General features: G+C 33.3%; 1 protein-coding gene across 2 annotated transcripts in view; it reads left to right on the top strand.

Moving 5' to 3' along the window:
* LOC123261488 (hemicentin-1) overlaps positions 1-11,912 on the top strand; it is a 228,505-nt gene extending 216,593 nt beyond the window's left edge. For both annotated transcript variants that reach the window (XM_044723098.1, XM_044723089.1), the window contains exons 2-7: positions 2,736-4,200; positions 4,700-5,928; positions 6,880-7,045; positions 9,841-10,025; positions 10,633-10,908; positions 11,679-11,912. In XM_044723098.1, the coding sequence (XP_044579033.1) occupies positions 2,736-4,200; positions 4,700-5,928; positions 6,880-7,045; positions 9,841-10,025; positions 10,633-10,908; positions 11,679-11,839 (3,482 nt within the window). In that variant the 3' untranslated portion in view covers positions 11,840-11,912. The remainder of the gene's footprint in view (positions 1-2,735; positions 4,201-4,699; positions 5,929-6,879; positions 7,046-9,840; positions 10,026-10,632; positions 10,909-11,678) is intronic.
* Positions 11,913-18,106: the final 6,194 nt, after the last annotated feature.

Raw genomic sequence — 18,106 nt, 5'->3', positions numbered from 1 at the left:
TTAATTATTAGTTAAATACAATTTCAATAATAAATAATATTGAAAGTTTATTTTAATTATCAGGATAAAACTAAGAAAGCAAACTAAAATTTCATAATTTTTCATTGCAAATCAAAAATTACAAACGCTCACCAAAGTCCTTATATAAATAGATAAATATTAAGTCTTAGTATTCGGACAGAAAAAAATCTAAACGCCATCTGTTGGTCACCAAATATAACCATATCGATCGAAAATTTTTTTTTAACCCTAGACTGTTCACCTCTTTTTTAGTTTCTCGCTCGCACTTTAGCGAGTCTCTATAGGTTGAGTAGTTGTTAGGCGGCGTCACGCTCATCAGGTGACCACTCTAGGGTTAATTATAATTGAAATCTTATTATTGACATAGTTATTATAAAAAATTAACTAAAATATTTTAAAAACTTTTATCATTCTTAGGTATTTTATTTAATAAAAAAAAGTCTCATTCATTAATATAAATAGAAAATAGACATCATTACCATTAAAATTAATCGAAATATTTTAATTCAATACTACTGCAAATGATTTAAATTACTCGCGAATGGTCAATAAAGGAACACCACATTAATTCCGTAAATTTTTCTACCTCATTGTAAAGTACATATTACATTAACTAATATAATTACGCAGAGTTTACTCTGCGACAGCATGGCATGCATAAAGGTATATAATACAGTATAAATTTCCGCAGTGTTTAATGTTTTCACTTCATTGACATTTAAACGTATCGTTAACAATATATACACGCTAATATTTAGTATTTATTTAGTTACTGTCAGGGGATTGTCCCGATAAAATATAATAATGTTATGTTTAAAATTATACGATTAATTATAAAGTTAAAACAGGACTGAGGGGAAGCAGAGGAACGAGGCGCTTGTTAAAACTAAAATATATATCTACAGAGATATTGGTATTTGTGAGGGTGAGGGGATTCAAATAGACTATTTTATGGGGTCATTTCGTAGTAAACTGCACACGGTAAATGATGGGCTTGTCTGTTCTTTATTGTCAGTGATTTCTCCTGCAAATTATTGGGAAATAAATTCAAATAGATAATAACAATATCTTGGCTTTTGACAATTCTCCGCATTTTCATTCAATTTTCCTTATTCTCCTGGCTGATACGAACCCTCCAGTTATTTCCTCCACCCGAATTTGATTCTGTGTATAAATATACATTCATCTAGCAAGCTGCAGTCGCATATATTTGTCCTAGTCTATTTCTATCTCTATCTCTATCTTTGTCCTCTGTACTTCGTCTGCTATAAATTGAATTATAATCAACAAAACCGAGGATTTCATAAACGATTCGAGAGGGTGGCACTAACAGATAGCTAGAGAAGAGGTTGCCTCAAAACGAGAGCTTGCCTTATTCCACCAAGAAACTCCTCAATACCTTTGCGGGGAGGAAAATACGGCAGATGAGCAAGTGACGTCGTTACACCAAACGAGGAAATAAAGACAAAAGGAAAAGAAATGGAACAAAATAAGAAAAGTTAAAGGGAGTAAAAAGCCTTGGATAAAAGTCCACGGGCCATAGGTAGGCAACAAGAATGAAAGCCATCCTCATGCTCTTATTTCTATCTCCTATTGGCTCAAACAATATCGAGGATATAAGCGTGATATTCTTCTTGAGTCGACTCCTTGGTAAAAATCGACAACCAGAATGTCTAGTAGTATTCTTTATAGAGCACTTGGACGTTATCATCCCCTTTTCTAAGCCCTCGTCAACATTTTATCTATATATCGCACTGTATATATATATATAGACAGCTAATATAAGAACTGAGAAAAAAGTTGTAAGATGCCGGTACGGGGCAAAGAGCAACCGGATGTTTTTATCGCGGGTATAAACTTATACCAAAGTCTCTTTGATTATGAGTTGGATCATGATACTTATTACTTGTCTTTGCTTTTTATTTTTTGTGATATGATAGCTGTTTGCTGGTAAAAAGTTTAGTTACTTTATAATATAATAATTTATTGCTGGTAATTCGACTTTTAATTTTTTTTTTTTTTTTTTCAACAATGAAATCTTAATGACATGTTGGGCAGCTTAAAGGTCAAATTAAGGTCTATTTACTATTTTTTGATACATTTTTAATCTTTTTAACGGTAGTAGTGACCTATTTTTGTTGAAGGAAAAATTTAGAGTGTCGTTTGAGAAAGTCAGTAACGGAATGTTTTTTATTGTTCTGAAAATTTGGGTTTAGAACGGTACAATGGTACTTAAGAAAGTTATTTTAGATGTTTAGAGCTCAAATATTGGGAAATTTTATGGAAAGTTGTAAAATTTTTAATTAAGTTGATGAATTTTATGAGAAACATTCCATTGAAAAATTATATTTTTTAATAAAAAAAAAATCTATAATGATACAAAATTAATTATAGTTCAAAAAACTAAAAAAACAATTTTAAATTATTTTTAATAATTATTTACAATAAAATGGATAAAATCAACTTTCTAATCTATATTTATACCAACACATTAACTTTTAATAACTAATTGTAAACCCTACAATAATGAATAATGACTGTTGTATAAACATTTTCTGTCGCAATCATAAAATCATACAATTATTTCCTCAATAAAATAGTACATATGATTACGGAACTATTGACAATTACATGTCTCTTGTTTACTGATAATTATCTATAAATAGTTAAAAATATAATCAAATAAATAATAAAAAAATAATTATCTGTTTCAGCTCTATCACAAGTGCAAGCAGCCGAGGAAATCCAAGTGGACACGCACGAAGGGTCAACAGTGATGCTGAAATGTCGGTTCCCGCCAGTGCAAAAGAACGCGACGAGTTTCTGGCTGACTCACACGAACAACGTGCACGACAACGCCGCGATCGATGACAAGGCTCTGTCGCCGAACTACAACGTCTTCATGGACCTCTCCCAGGGTATCTACGACCTGAAAATCCTGAATGTGTCCTACGAGCGCAACAATGGAAAATACGAGTGTCGCGTGAAGATGACCGGCAGTGGGGAGAATCTTTTCCACCGGAACGTTACTTTGACGGTACTTAGAGCCCCAGGGCCTCCGTCGATTGCACCAGCCTCTACCGCGGCTACTGAGGGCACGGAGCTCCAATTACACTGCAACACCCACGGAGGCAGTCCTGAGCCGGAGGTTAAGTGGTACCGCGACAACAGTCAGCGGCTTCTTCACAGCGGACGTACGTACAAATTTACACCGACCAAAGACGACAACGGGGCAATATTCCGGTGCGTAGTCCGAAATCGCGCGATGCCTGACGGCGAAACGCTCAATGCTTCCGTCAGGTTGGACGTGAATTACTTTCCGCGGGTGACAGTCGGCCCGGAAAATCCTCTGAAGGTCGAAGTAAACGGCAAGGCCATCCTGAAGTGCAACGTCGACTCCAAGCCGAAGGTGAACATGGTCAGGTGGTTGAGGGACGGAAGCTTCATCGCAACCAGCTTCGAGCACACCATCCCCCGGGTTGCGATCCAGGACGTCGGAAAATACACCTGCGAGGCGAACAACGGGCTGGACAGATCCGGACAAGCTTCTTTGTACCTGGACGTGCTGTACAAACCGAAGGTGACTATCGAGGGCGAGTCCATACGAGTTGCCGAGGTCGAAGACACGATAACCATCCACTGCAATGTCTCCGCAAATCCACCGGCATCGATTATCGAATGGACTCGCGAGGGTAGACCGGAATTCCGTGAATCCGGGCCTCTGTTGCGGCTGAATCGCGTCACCGCGGATCATGCCGGGAATTACACTTGCCAGGCAATCAATATAATGCATCCTACGGGCGGTGAGAGCAAGAATTACTCAGATCGGGCTAGGGTTAACATTCGCATTCGCCACAAACCAGGACCCGCCAGAGTTACTCCAGACTCGCCGGTCGCGATCGAAAACTCCCGAGTTATACTGACATGTATGGCCAGCCCCGCGGGCTATCCCGAGCCTGAGTACAAGTGGTGGAAGGAGGGCGACGACCAGGGCCAACAGATGCCTATTGAGACCACCGGACCGCAGTTTGTCATACCTTCTGTCCATCTAATTAATGACGGCACTTACAAATGTCACGCACTTAATGAAATTGGAACAGGAGAAGCTGCTTCTATTAAACTTACTGTCAATCAGCCGCCCAAAATTCTTACTAAACTTCAGCCTCATGTCACTAGAAAGTGAGTAAAGACTATTGTTACGGTTTTTGTCTTGAATATTGTGTTTTTATTTTTGAGGACAAGGAATTTAATTAAAAGCCAATTTTTTTTTCCATTAAATTTTTGATATGAATTATTTATTTTTTTTTAACTTATTACAGAGTTAATTTCAGAGTTTTTTTTTTCAAAATATTTTTTAAAATTATTTTTCAGTCTCTAAATTAAAAAATTTATTTATCACAAAATAAAAATTTTATGATAATAATGAAAATATAACAAAAAAATTAAGTATCATTTTAAAAAAAATTTTATTGAGTCAAAAAAATTTCTTCTTGCTCCAAAACAACTTCAGGCTTTTTTGAAATTTTTTTTGGTCTTAGTAATTTTTTATTTTACCTCTTATTGTTGATCTAAAATTTTCTATTAAATTAAAGTTTGTTAAATATTTAAAAGTATAAGTAATTGAAAATTTGTACCCCAAAAAAAAAATTTTCAAACTAACCACCAAAATAATTTACAGAGTCGGGGAGTCATCCTTCTCAGTGATGTGTGTCGCCCAAGGAAAACCAAAGCCAACAGTTCGCTGGTTAAAAGACGACGAAGACTTAACCGCAGACACAAGCCTGTACAAAGTAGAAACGCGAGAGTCATTAGGTCACGGAAACGTGATCAGCGTGAACTCAACTCTAAGTTTCCTCGGTCACGCGCGTCCCCAAACTGACAAAATAATCGCTAGCGACCGCGGAAAGTACACCTGTGTCTTCAACAACGACGTGAAGCGCGTGGAGTCCCAGATGATGTTGAAGGTGGAACACGCGCCTATAGTCCTTCACCGCCACAACAAAGTCGCCTACGACCTCGGAGGAACTGCCGAAGTGACCTGCAAAGTCCAGGCCTGGCCAAAGCCGGAGTTCCAATGGAAGTACGGCTCAAACTCGGTTCCACTCCAAGGGTCATCCAGCGACGGGCACTACGAAATTTGGACCACCAGCGAGAACGACGACATTTACACCTCAGTCCTGAAAATCACAGACATCAAAGAGGCGGATTACAACAACTACAGCTGCCACGCGATAAACGCCCAAGGAGTGACCACTTCAGTGATAACCCTCCAGTCTAAAGGCGCTCCAGAAAAACCGACCGACCTCACGGCCTTAGAGATTGGGCCGACTTACGTGGCCTTGCAGTGGGAAATTGGATTCGACGGGGGTCTAGAGATCACCAAATACTTTGTGTCTTATCGGCGAATTCCCAGCGAGGATGAAACTATCGCCCCGGATTGTGCGTCCCCTCGCAGCCCGGCCGGTCAGTGGATAGAGCGCGATTGCCGACGCGCTAATCCCTGCAATATCACGGACTTGGAGCAGCACCAGAAGTACACCTTTAAGATAAAGGTCTACAACACCAAAAACCACTCGGACTATTCGGACGAGAAAACTTTCGTAACGACAGTCGCTAAAATTCCGGCGCCCAACCGTGTCACCTTTGATCCGGAGAGCAGTAATTTGGTGATAAATGTCGGGCCGACTTGTCTCGCGGTGGTCGCGTCTATCGAAAGGCTAGACAATGGACCGAATGAGATCTGGAAAATCGTCGACGAGTGGCTTCTGGAAGTTCTTGGCAGCTCACCCACTACCAAAGATGGGATTCTCAACGACCCAGATATGTCGAACGTCGGGTCACGACTCAGAGTTAGACTCTGTCTGCAATCGGACAAGCAGAAATGCGGTGATTGGACCGAAGCTGAAGGTACGGCTTTGTTTTTTTCTTTTTTTTTTTTTTTTTTTTTTTTATATGGAAAAATAGTAATATTAGTACGGTCGAGTTTGATATTATAACAATGTTCCCGTTCGGTACTTGCCGGAGGCATGTCGCTATTTTAGGGTCCTCGGTAATGTATTCAAGGGTTATTATGTGATGATATCTACGATAATATTGTGGCGTATGCTGATTTTATATACGCGATTTTTATAGAATTTTTATATGATGGGGAAAAATGATTTTATTGAATAATGAAGAAAGTTTTGCAATATTAAGTGTATGATCCTTCTTTTGGCTGATTGATAATAAAATAGGATAAAATCATTTTTTATTGTGAAATATTTGATAGATAATTTGATGTTTATTTTTAATCTAAATTTCGATGCTTTACTATTTATTTATTCTTTTTAATATATTGAGAAATATTGAGTACTGATAAAAAAAATTTGAAATTTAACTCAATTGGCCAGTAGAGGAAGCATTTACCTTATTTATATTTCCGTTTGAAGTAGACATTCAAAATCTGATCTAGCCAATTAATAAATTTCTCAATAAATTTGTAATCCCACTTACCAAATTATCCATGATTTTCTACCTTCTGAAATTACGAAATATTCAAGATTATAAAAATTAAAAATATCTGTAACAAAAATTTCAACTTCATTATTAATTTTTTTTACTTAACTTCAAATTTCTAATATGACAAAATAAATTTTAAACTTATCATATGTTTCAATAAAATAAATCCCATTTAATTTCTACCAATTACATTTTCTCTAATAATAATTATCATAAACGAGTTAATTTGAAAATGAAGATCATTCTCTAATCTTAATGATGATTTCTTAATAATTTTACGAGATTGTCGATAAAATATCCGGGAGCACTGTTCAATAAAATAAAGTACAATTTCATTAAATAAATTAAATTTTTCAACAGTTGGACCGTCTTTAGTTCAAGCGAATGCAATAGCAACGCCAACATTGATCGCGATAGTAGTCAGTGGCGCAGTATTCCTCCTCTTTGCAGCTTTATTACTTTTATTCTTCCGATGCAAAAGGAAGCACACTGCTAAAGCCAAGGACTACGAAATGGATTCCAGCGCGTAAGTCATTTTTATTATTGCTATTACCATTATTATTATCATTATACAGTTAACTATACATAGAAATTTATACTTTTCGACATGAAACAAAAATTACACTCGACTTAATATATTCAAAGCGGCAACTGGCTCCCGTATTACTTTACTTGAACTTTAAAGTTTATTTAGATTTTTTTTCTGCTCACGATTTTAGTCTCGACTATACATAGCTTGTTGGCTCTCAAGGCATCGTGATACCGTAGAGCATGAAATGAAGGTCTCTCTGTACACTGCTCTTGTACTTGTAGCGGATCCGATACAAGAAAGACCGTCTAGCCAAAAGGAGTATACGGATTACGGAGCAAGGGGTGACGGCGGTAACACAAAACAACACAAAACAAATCCTAGTCGGTTTTCACTTGTAGCGTGTATCAAACTCCAAAGGGTCTGGCCGTCCCTCGACTCATCGCGTTTTCGAACAAAAACCTTACGCTTACCTAGAGCTCCAAGTAATCTTCTCGACCAGTGAACGGTCGAGTGACATAATGGCTGATGGATCTATGACACCGGGATAGAAATAGAATAGACACACTGAAACTAGATCTTACTCCAAAGACAGTCTCTTGTAAGAGAGATATTAATTTTCTTAACTCTGCCATCCCTGACAATTATAATAACTCTTGATCATTGTTTTACACAAATGACTAACTAGCTCCTTCCATTGCCGGTTAACACTAGTAATTATACTGATAAGGATGTACGCTTAAAATTTTGTGATAAATTGCAACGACGTAATTAAATAAAAAAATGAAGATAACAAATTTTTTTTTCAAAATATTCTACTCTGGCAGATTAAAGATAAAATTTAGTTTGATTGTTAAAAAATCGAATTTTGTAAAGATTTTATTATTTGAAAAGTCAAATTAAAATTCTAATTTTTGATTAACAATTTTAAAATGATAAATCAATTTTTTAAAATTAATATATTACTAGTAGACTGTTTCAAAAAATCTATTTTTTTTCCTTGAATACAGTAGCGCTCAAAAGTATTTTAACAAATATATTTAATGGTTTAATTAAAAATAAATATGAAACACAATAATCATTTATTTATTTTTTTAACAACTTTTTAATACTCTACAGAATAGTGTCAAGGTGGTCCTTGTTCGTAATAAAAGAAAGTTTAATTTTTAAAATATTAGGAAAATAGTGGCTCCAAAGTATTTTGATATTGTTGAAAAAAAACTAACGCATAATGTTGTCAAAATACACTGATAGAAGGATTTATTTGTACCAAAAAATATTTGTTAATAGTTAAAAAATCATTTATTAGAGACCACTTTTTAGTATTAAACAAATATTTCTTAGTATTTAAAATGATTTGTTTGTATTTAATAAATCTGATATTCATTTATTAAATATTAATAAATCTTTTTAAATACTAAGAAATATTTATTAAGGACTAAAAAGTGGTCTCTAATAAATGATTTGTTAAATATTAACAAATATTTTTAACTATTAACAAATCCTTCTATCAGTGTACTTTTGAGCGCTACTGTATTTCGAAAATTTCAATTTTCCATTTGATTAACAATGAAAAACTTGTTATCCAAACTTTAAAATTGCGTAACTCTTCAACAAGCAGTCATTTTAGTAAAACCATATAATATATTTTTGTAGAAAATTTCACACTTTATAAAAAAATTCTTCATCATTTTTCAATAAGTTTACTCTGTCAAAAGTTATTTAAGGTCAAAGTTAAACTTACAAGAAATTTCAAGATTTTAAAAATTTTTTTTTGTAAATAAAGCTAGTTGCGAATTTTCGCTAAAAATTAACTTTTTTTATTCTGAGTATATCAACCACATGATAAATTATTTTTCTGATTTTCAAACATATAAAATATAATATCAATACAAGATTTCATGAACTTTTAATGAACGATTGACAAATGAATTATTCGATTTTTTATTACTGAAAAATTGTAATTGATAAATTCAAAAGTAAATAAAATAAAAATCCAATAATACTTCAATTAAAAACTAACAAGCGATCGTTAAAATAAAATCCTCAGCGTGACTGAAATTCTAATAAAATCCCCTTTCTTCTTTTCTCCGAGAAAAACTCTGGAGGATAATAAAGTAACAAGGCTAATACCTTAATATCCATCGGTCTTCATTACTCATTACTCATCGCAAAAATAGACAATAATCCGGCATTGTACATCGCCCCACCTGGAAATTAAACCGCAATCCAATTTACGTGTGCATCAAAAGTTGTAGTGAGAGTGGGAGATAAAGAAACCGAATGGAAGGCAACAGTAAGAAAAGAACACTTGGCCATAGACAGACTCTTTTATTCAACATCCGCTTGCCGGATTTTCTTCCGGGATCTCATTAGTGAATTTAAAGTCTGATACTGCTACATAACGCTACCTCTGCCCGTATAATTTATTCAAGCTTATACAGACGTACATACACGCACACCCACACATCCTTACAATTCTACATACTTGGAAACCCTTGCCCAGTTTGAATTGGGTCTCCTCCTCCACTATTATGCAATCCGCCTATACCAGTCTACGATTTTCACAGCGCACAACTAACGTCAACTTGTTATTTCTGGGTGCTCGCAACTTGTTATGTATGCCAGTCATCCTTGTTAACTAACTGGACAGTCTAGTGTCGACAATAGTTATAGTTATAGTGATAGAAATACCAAGAGCAATAGTTTTGAGAAGTAGAAATAGGAGTAGTAGCAGTAAAGGCAATAATAATACTGTGAGGTGACAAACGAATTTAACGTTTATGATTCAGGGTACGACCAAGTTTGGTCACTGGAAATGGACAGCAGACCCAAGCTCCGCCACCCTACTATTCCGAGAACAAAGCTCTTGAGCATAGTCTGGATCGGGCACTCGCTATGGAGGACTCTAAAACACCTGCTTACGCTCAACCGGCTTATAATTGGCGTCAACCCAATCATATCAACGGGGAGAATGGTAAGTGTTCAAATGTCAATTTAATTAAGGGTTTATTCGTTGTTTAAAGGGATCTAATAGGAATCGGGCATTTTCATTGTATTTTTTTAATTAATTCAGCCACTTAAAAAAAAAAAAAAAAAAAATTTAAGAAAAATATTGGCTTCAAAATTTTATTTTTGTTTCAAAATATTCAAGCCTTTTAATTTAAAAAATTCACTCTTTAATCGAGAACATAAAAATCTTGGATGAAGAAAAAAAATTCTTAATTAAAGAATTTTAGAAATTCAACGGAGATTTTAGTTATTTTATTTCTTGAGATAAATTTATTGTTAAAATGATCATTAGCACTGTTTGTAATTGTTTAAAGTTGACTGTAAGAAGATTTGATGTAATTTTTCTTAGTCATAAATCATAATTCATCGGGAATTAATTTAGTGTCTACACTTTTATCGATAAAACATAACGATGTTATCGAATTGTACGGTTGTAGATACCAGACAGTATAGGTCCTAGTATGTGTAGTTCAATTAGTGATATTGCTAGAGTGATGTCGAATGGGTCACACAATATGTCAGGACTATTGCAGTAACATTTATCACACAATTCTGGTATTCTTGTTTGCCAGGTGTCAACATGGGGTACTTGGACAACAGCTATTCCAATTCAAATAACGGCGGCTCCGTAAACTCCCAGGACTCTATTTGGCAAATGAAGTCAGCCGCGGCGAACGCCGCTAATCCCCCTTACGATCTCGGTGGGTACGCTGCCACTGAGTCTGATTACCCGGCCCACCCTCACTATCTTCCGCAACGTGAGGATTATCGAGAGAACCACAACCTCAGTAGACAGCAATTCTGCCCTGAGCCTTATCCCAATGTTGTCAAATCACAGAAACATATCGGTAAGTTTGTATTTTTTTTTTTAATTATTTAATTGGGTGAATTTTATTTTAAGAAAAAAAAAGAGGATTTTTTTTTCAAATAAATAAAATAGTAAAATATTTAAAAATATTCATGTCAATTTAATTCATATCAATTTAATTGAATGCTTAAAGATCAAAAGAAAAAATTTTAATTATTTAATATTTTTTTTTTTAATTTTCATATGAACAGTACTTTTTTTATTAATCAAAAATTTTCATTTCATGATATTAAAATTTATAATTATCGAAATTATTACAACAAAAAATTTGATTTAATTCCACATAAAGAAATTGTAAAAAATTGTTGATGAAAACTATTTAAAATAATATACGAAACTGTTCGAAGGTAATGGACAGAAAACGAACTATCTAAATAGTTCTCTAACTACCTAATTTGTTCCTAATTAGTTGCTCTAATTAGAATTTTGTTCATTAATTACGTTTCAAACAATCAATAATAATGTCAGTCAATGCTAACTTTACAAATATTTTATATCCCATTGCCTTTGAACATTTTCGTAAATTGAATTTTTCCAATGAAACCAAAATATCAAGTAACATTATTAAATAATTTTTTAGCTAATTTATTTTTCAAATAAAACCAATAAGCATTTAAATCTCCACTGATTCCAGTAACTTCAATAAATAATTTTTAACATGACAATAAATGATTATTACTGCCATTACTGCCATTATATCGACCAACATTTAATCAAATTTTAACAACTATTTTTTAATAAATTTCCCAGATTCCCCATACGATGTATCAGGACTACCATATCAAGAAGCGTACGACGAGGATGCAAAACCACCTCAACAAGTGAGCCTGTCCTACGACGAGAGCCTGGAGTCCGGATACTCAACCCCCAACGGCCGACGGCCGCGAATAATAAGAGAAATAATTGTCTGAGATCAGCCTACTGGCTCGCGAGCCAGTAAATCGCGAACCACTTGGCTCTAGCAGCAGGCCCCCCACCACCACATGGAAATAGTGATAGAGAACCCGACAGACAGTAGCACCCCAATAACCCCGATCACCAGCATAAACCCTAATTTCGGAACCCTGCCAGGCCCTCACCGGCAATCTTACCGCGTCCACGGAATCGACAGCGCGCCTGCGGATTACTACGGAACTCTTCCTCTCCGAGCTCCTCGGCACATGGTCCCAGTTTCCCCCGCGGAATTCGAGCCCACCCAAGTCCGCCGAGTCGACAAGTCGGGGTTGTTAGAAATAGTAGAGCCTCGAACGCGGCACCTCACTGGAGCGGAAAATTCGCTGGGTCATCCGACAGGTGTTGGAGGTTCCGGAACGCTTAATCGACGGATCGACCGTTCCGGACTCCTCGAGGCTGTTCCAGAAGTGCCTGACCAGCTGCTGCTGCCTCCGCCAAAAAGTCCCGAGACGTCATTGAAGGCTAAAACAAAAATTAAAGACGACTCGGCTTCAATTTCTCAGAACAGGTCGATATCAGAGCGGCTTCTTACGGGGGCGGAAATCGACAAGGACATTTCGCGAGCAGGATCATTGAGTCAAGATGAAACCCCGTCCATTAACGTCACTCAGTCCAACAGTCCGTACGCGAGGCGACATTTGATCAATCAAAATCAAACCGCCGATTCTCCTTCAAATGTTAACAGCAGCAATGTTCCTACCAAATTTTTGGACCCAAGAATCGGCAGGCAAACTTACGTTGACCTAACCGGCGCGAGTTACACCCGAGTTCCAGCACCCGACTCCAGTATTTTGAGCACGAAAGAGGAGGTGAAAGAGAAAAAACACCCGCCAGACTGTCTTGGAAGACTCAGTCCAAAATCTCGCGATAAATCGCCGCTTAAAGTAGTCTCCTCGATTCCTGACGTGATTGAGGCCCACGGGTCGAGATCTCTGGTGACTGGCGCTGGCAACGAGGCGAAAGGCGAAGGAGCCGGGAAAAACGCCCCGAAAACAGCCCCGGGATCTATCAATAAGGGTGGAGCGAAAGAAACTCCAGAAGGCGAAAGAGCCGAAGCAGAGGGCTGCGAACACACTGCCATTGAAAGCCTTGAAGAAACACGGGTGTCTTTCAAAGCCTCGAACAAGCTTTTACACAACGACAACATCCAGACTCTTAGGGTGATCATCCTCTCGGAACAATTGTGAGAACGGGATAACACTTATCCTCACGGGGGAAAGTGTACTCTTATTTAATGTTACGGGGTAAATTTACCAGTGGTGGTGATTATGGTTATAATTATTATTATAAATTATAAATATAAATAATGAATTAATTATACATAAATAAAATGGGGTAAACTTGTTGAAGCAATACGAATAAATTTTGTTTACGTACAAGTTATATAGTACGCGATATTTTTTTTTACGTCGAGTACTTGTACAGAGATACGATTAGTTATTATATTATAAATTATAATTATTTTAATTGTAATTCTAATGTAATTTTAAATGTAATATGTATGTGTACATAGCTATGTATTAATTAAGTGAATGAGTGTTGAGCGCGGATGAAAGTGACGTTGATAAAGGCAACGCCAAAAGAGGCCATATTTAACAATTATAAATTTGTATTACAAATGTATGCGTAAGTGTGTAATTTAACGGTACAATAGGGATGTTAAATGATAGTATAAATAAACTTGCGGTTTAATATTTAATTATTCAGTGACATGGCTGGAGAGATAGATACTTAATGTATTTTTAAAACCAACTAATTTTTATTCGCTAATGATGTAAGTAGGACGATAGCTGTGTATAAATAAAAATATGTTTAATAAAGTTAAATTATATATATATTAGATTTTAAGCAAGAGTTTGTGTCCGATAGGTGGGATTGATTACAATTGACTAGTGCTTTTTGTTCAAATTTTGAACTAAATATTGGAGATACGAAAAAATGATAAGAAATCATTTTTGTAGGGCATTAAATTTTCTATAAAAAAAGTTTCTTATAAATTTTATCGTATCTCTTATGTTTAAGACAGAATTTTAAATTATTTATTCTGTTTATTTCTAGATTTTAAACCATAAAACTCGGAAAAATTTTTTAAGACACTTTGACCTAAATTTTCAAGCTAGCAAAATTTAATTTTGTAAACACTGGCTTAGATAATAACAGTAAATTCACAAAATTATTCAGTTAGAGGAACTTTGGTTGGCGATTTAAATCGAACGGTATAAAGTTATTGGCAGAAGCCTCACACAGTCTGATTAACAAAGTTGATCGGCCCGCGGAAGATATTCGTGGCACTCGGAGAAACTTTGTTAGACTAAAAGCGCGGTCCGAAATACCCACTATCCAAAATACTTTAAGGTTTAGTTTCGTAAAAATGATAAAATAAAAAATAGTTTTGATGAAATGATTTAATAATACCGAGTCAGCCAGCGGAATTCTTGCGAAACTTAAGTATGTAGGCAAAACTCGGGAAAAGCTCAGAATACAAAGTAGCCATTTTGTCGCTATAAATAATTTTTATTTAATTCAGTTTATTAAAAATTAAATGTAAGCTCGAAAATTGACAGCTAAAAATTTTTGAATAAAAAAAACTCGATGAAATTTTTTATTTGATTTTTAGTCAAAGTAAATAACTATTTATTTACTTTTAACTGTTTTTAATGAATAACCTTAAATTGAGGATTACTCTTTTAGCTTTGGTGGAATACTATGTACTGTCGTTATTATTATTATTGTTTTGATTACTATGATTGTTTTTTTGTTTTCCTGTAAATTTATTCCATTTCCAATTAGCGCAACTCAATTTAGTCAATTCCACTTGACAATTGACGCCATCAACCAATTGAATTATTGATGTATTTTATACTTTTATATCGTGAGCGAGTTAAATAAAAACTAAATAAAATAAATATAACACACACTGTGACAGATGAATGATTGTGATTTCGTGTCGTGTGATTATTTTAAATGTTATATTTATTCCACGTGATTACACAATTCAAATTAAGAGAAAAGTAATAACAACTTAATTCATTAAATAATTATTATGAATTATAAATAAATTTATATACATAAAAATATAAAGATATATATTATATAAATATAAATAAATGTGTATATGAAGATGTCGCGTTATAATGGCCGAGCGTCATATATAATAAATTAATAAAAGTCTTCTTGCGAATCTCACATACTCGTTCCATAATTTTTATTGTACACAGGAACAAAAAGTTAGAGTGTAAATATAGCCATAATTTATCAGTAAGGTACTTAAATAATTAATTAATAAATAGAAATCAATGTGTTCTACGACTAATATAAATATTTATAAATATTTAACTTGGAACACGTTATTGTTTCTCTGACGAATATATAATTTAATTACTAAGTAAAGACGTGATACTGAAAATAGCAGGAATCGATACTGAATTTTTTTATTTATTTATTTTTTTTTTTTTTTTTTTTTTTTATGGAAATTATTTGAATATTGTAAAATAAAATTATAATATTAATGATAAATAAAAACTGCACGTGAAAATTTTTTTTTATTTACAAAATTTCGTCTGCTATTTTATGTATCATCTGCGACGGTTGAAAAAGGATTAATGTGCGTTGTACGTGTTTTTGATTTTAATAGATGTAATATTTTTTAAAAATTGTAAAAAATAGATCTGACGGCACAGCGATTAGTTTATTTTTGTATTTTTGTTTTATTAAAAAAATTATTGCTTAAGATAATTTAATAATTAGTGATTAAATATTACTATAAAAAAATTTACAATTGAAAAAAAAAAAAATAATGAATGAATAAATTTAAAAATACAATGAAAAGTGTAGAATTTTTTGAGCTTTAGCGATTTTTTTTTATAAAGAAATGATCTGCACTTTTTGATCTCATTCGCTGTGTAGCACGAATTTTAAATCTCCGATGAGATTTTCAGGAGAACTAGTGATTATAGCGCCATTCACGCACATAAATTTATTATTAAACAAGAATATATGAATATATATAAATATAAATATAAATTTATATTGTAATAAATAGAATTTATATTTAAAAATATAATGATGTGGATGTCTAGTAATTTTTAATGATTATTTAAATGAAGTACTGTCATTATATTATTATTATTACTATCGAGAAATTTTCACGTACACACACAATGGAAAATTTATTAAACTGTCCTTTTAAACACGGAAAATATTAACCGGATCCTGTCTACGCTCGTTGAACACTTGATATTAATATTAGTTATTATATCCAGTATTTGTAAATTCCAGTCTAATGGAAAATATTTAAATAATTAAAATGTGTCGACGTTTCCATGAGCATGAAGTTTATTCAATTTAAAAATCTGGTCACCTTAGAAATATGTTTTTTATTTTGAAATCATTATTTTGGGTTAAATACTGGAGATATGATATCTTTTTTTGTGGGAAATTAAATTTCTTATAAAAAAGCTTCTTATAAATTTTTTTGTATCTTATATTCTTTAGAAAAAATTTGAGAAAAAAATCTTAAGACCAGAATTTTCAGAAAATTGAATTTTAAAATTAGTAATTATTAAAAATTACAATTGTAAGTTAAACATTAAGAATACGAAAAAATTGTAGGGAATTTTTTTTGTAGGAAATTTAATTTGCTGTGAAAAAGGTTCTTAACAATTTAATTGTATCTCTGATATTTTCAACAGAATAATAGTTGAAAAATAAAAAATGAAAAGTGTCCAGATTTAGTAGAATCCATTATATTATATTAAACAATTAATATATAATATTAGAGATTGGATAGACTGAATGAGTCGGCGAAACAAAGTTGTCGTACACCTGCGACCAATTAGTTTTGAAGAAATAATAACTATATGGTATATGAGAACGATAATAATAGCAAAGTGAATGGGAGAAATGAGTTGAGAGTTGAGAGTGAAGAGAAAATGAGGGAACGAGCGAATGCGCTTAATAGAAAAGGGATAGAGAAATAGAAACGAAAGCTGAAATATTTTTGCATAATGAAACCTTAGATGACGGGGAACTAAAGGAAGAAAAATGAATAAAAAAAGGTTATAGCGAAGAAGAAATATATAATACTTATGTAACGGGTGATTAAATTTAACGAGCGTTGGCAGGATCGTCTACTTTTCCCACCCACTTGCCTCATCCAACCGACCTTGTATAAAAAACGCGAGTTTTTAAATAAAGAACCAGCTGAAAAAATGTAATACTGTACATAGAAAAAAAAATAAAAATTAAAGTGAAAAGAAGCGATGTAATGATAAAAGATACATAAGAAGATACTAGTATTTATCCGCATTATAATTAAACAAGACAGAAAGAAGGAAACATTACATTACATTACACGGAGAACGGAACGAACGGATAGGAAATAGGAAGTTAAGAGTTAAGAGTTAAAAGTAACTTGAAAATAAAATAATATACGCGATCTCTTTCACAGCGATAACAAGAGTAAAGCTGACTGATGACACACTGTCATCGAGACTCTAATTATTTTTAATTAATACACTTAACATTTATTTTTAATTTTATTATTACTTTCCTACGCATATGTTTTATTAATGTTCAACATTAAAACTTTAGAGCCCACGTGATTAGGGTGTCACCGTATATAAGTACCGTTGTTTGTAACTTGGATGTACATAACACTTCCCACCCTCATAAAATTATAAATATAAATATAAATGATAAATATAAATATATATTATACATATATATTAATTGCCTACTACTAGTTATATGAAAATAAAAATAAAAAAAAACATTTATTATTAATAATTGATTATTATTTGTACAAATTTTATGTTGCAATATAAAATGAACTAAAAAAGAAAAATAAATAATAAAACGAATTTTTTAATCATCGTCTCATTAACTTCCTCTTTCCTTTTCACCTATTCAGTTTTAAGTTTATTGAACTAAAAATTTAAGTTTAGTCTAATAATAACAAACAGTCGACTTTTAAATTCTTCGAAACAGAAAAGAGGCGTACATTTTTTTTATGTACTTTTTTCCTCGTACTTTTCTTGTTTTTTCCGGAGGCGGGCTTTGAAGTAAGTGCAAGGAAAGGAAATGAGAATTTTTATGTTAGAAATAAAAAAAAAATTAACTTGATTCAACAAAAAAAATTTTGAACCAAAAAAATTATTTTGAAAAATTAATTTGATTTTGAATAAGGAAAAAAATCATTAAAAATGTAAATTAATTTGAAGAGT

Source organism: Cotesia glomerata, linkage group LG1, assembly GCF_020080835.1.
Source record: "Cotesia glomerata isolate CgM1 linkage group LG1, MPM_Cglom_v2.3, whole genome shotgun sequence".
In the NCBI taxonomy this organism is placed as follows: domain Eukaryota; kingdom Metazoa; phylum Arthropoda; class Insecta; order Hymenoptera; family Braconidae; genus Cotesia; species Cotesia glomerata.
Note: the sequence above shows the minus strand (reverse complement) of the source record. Positions and strands in the feature narration are given on the sequence as shown.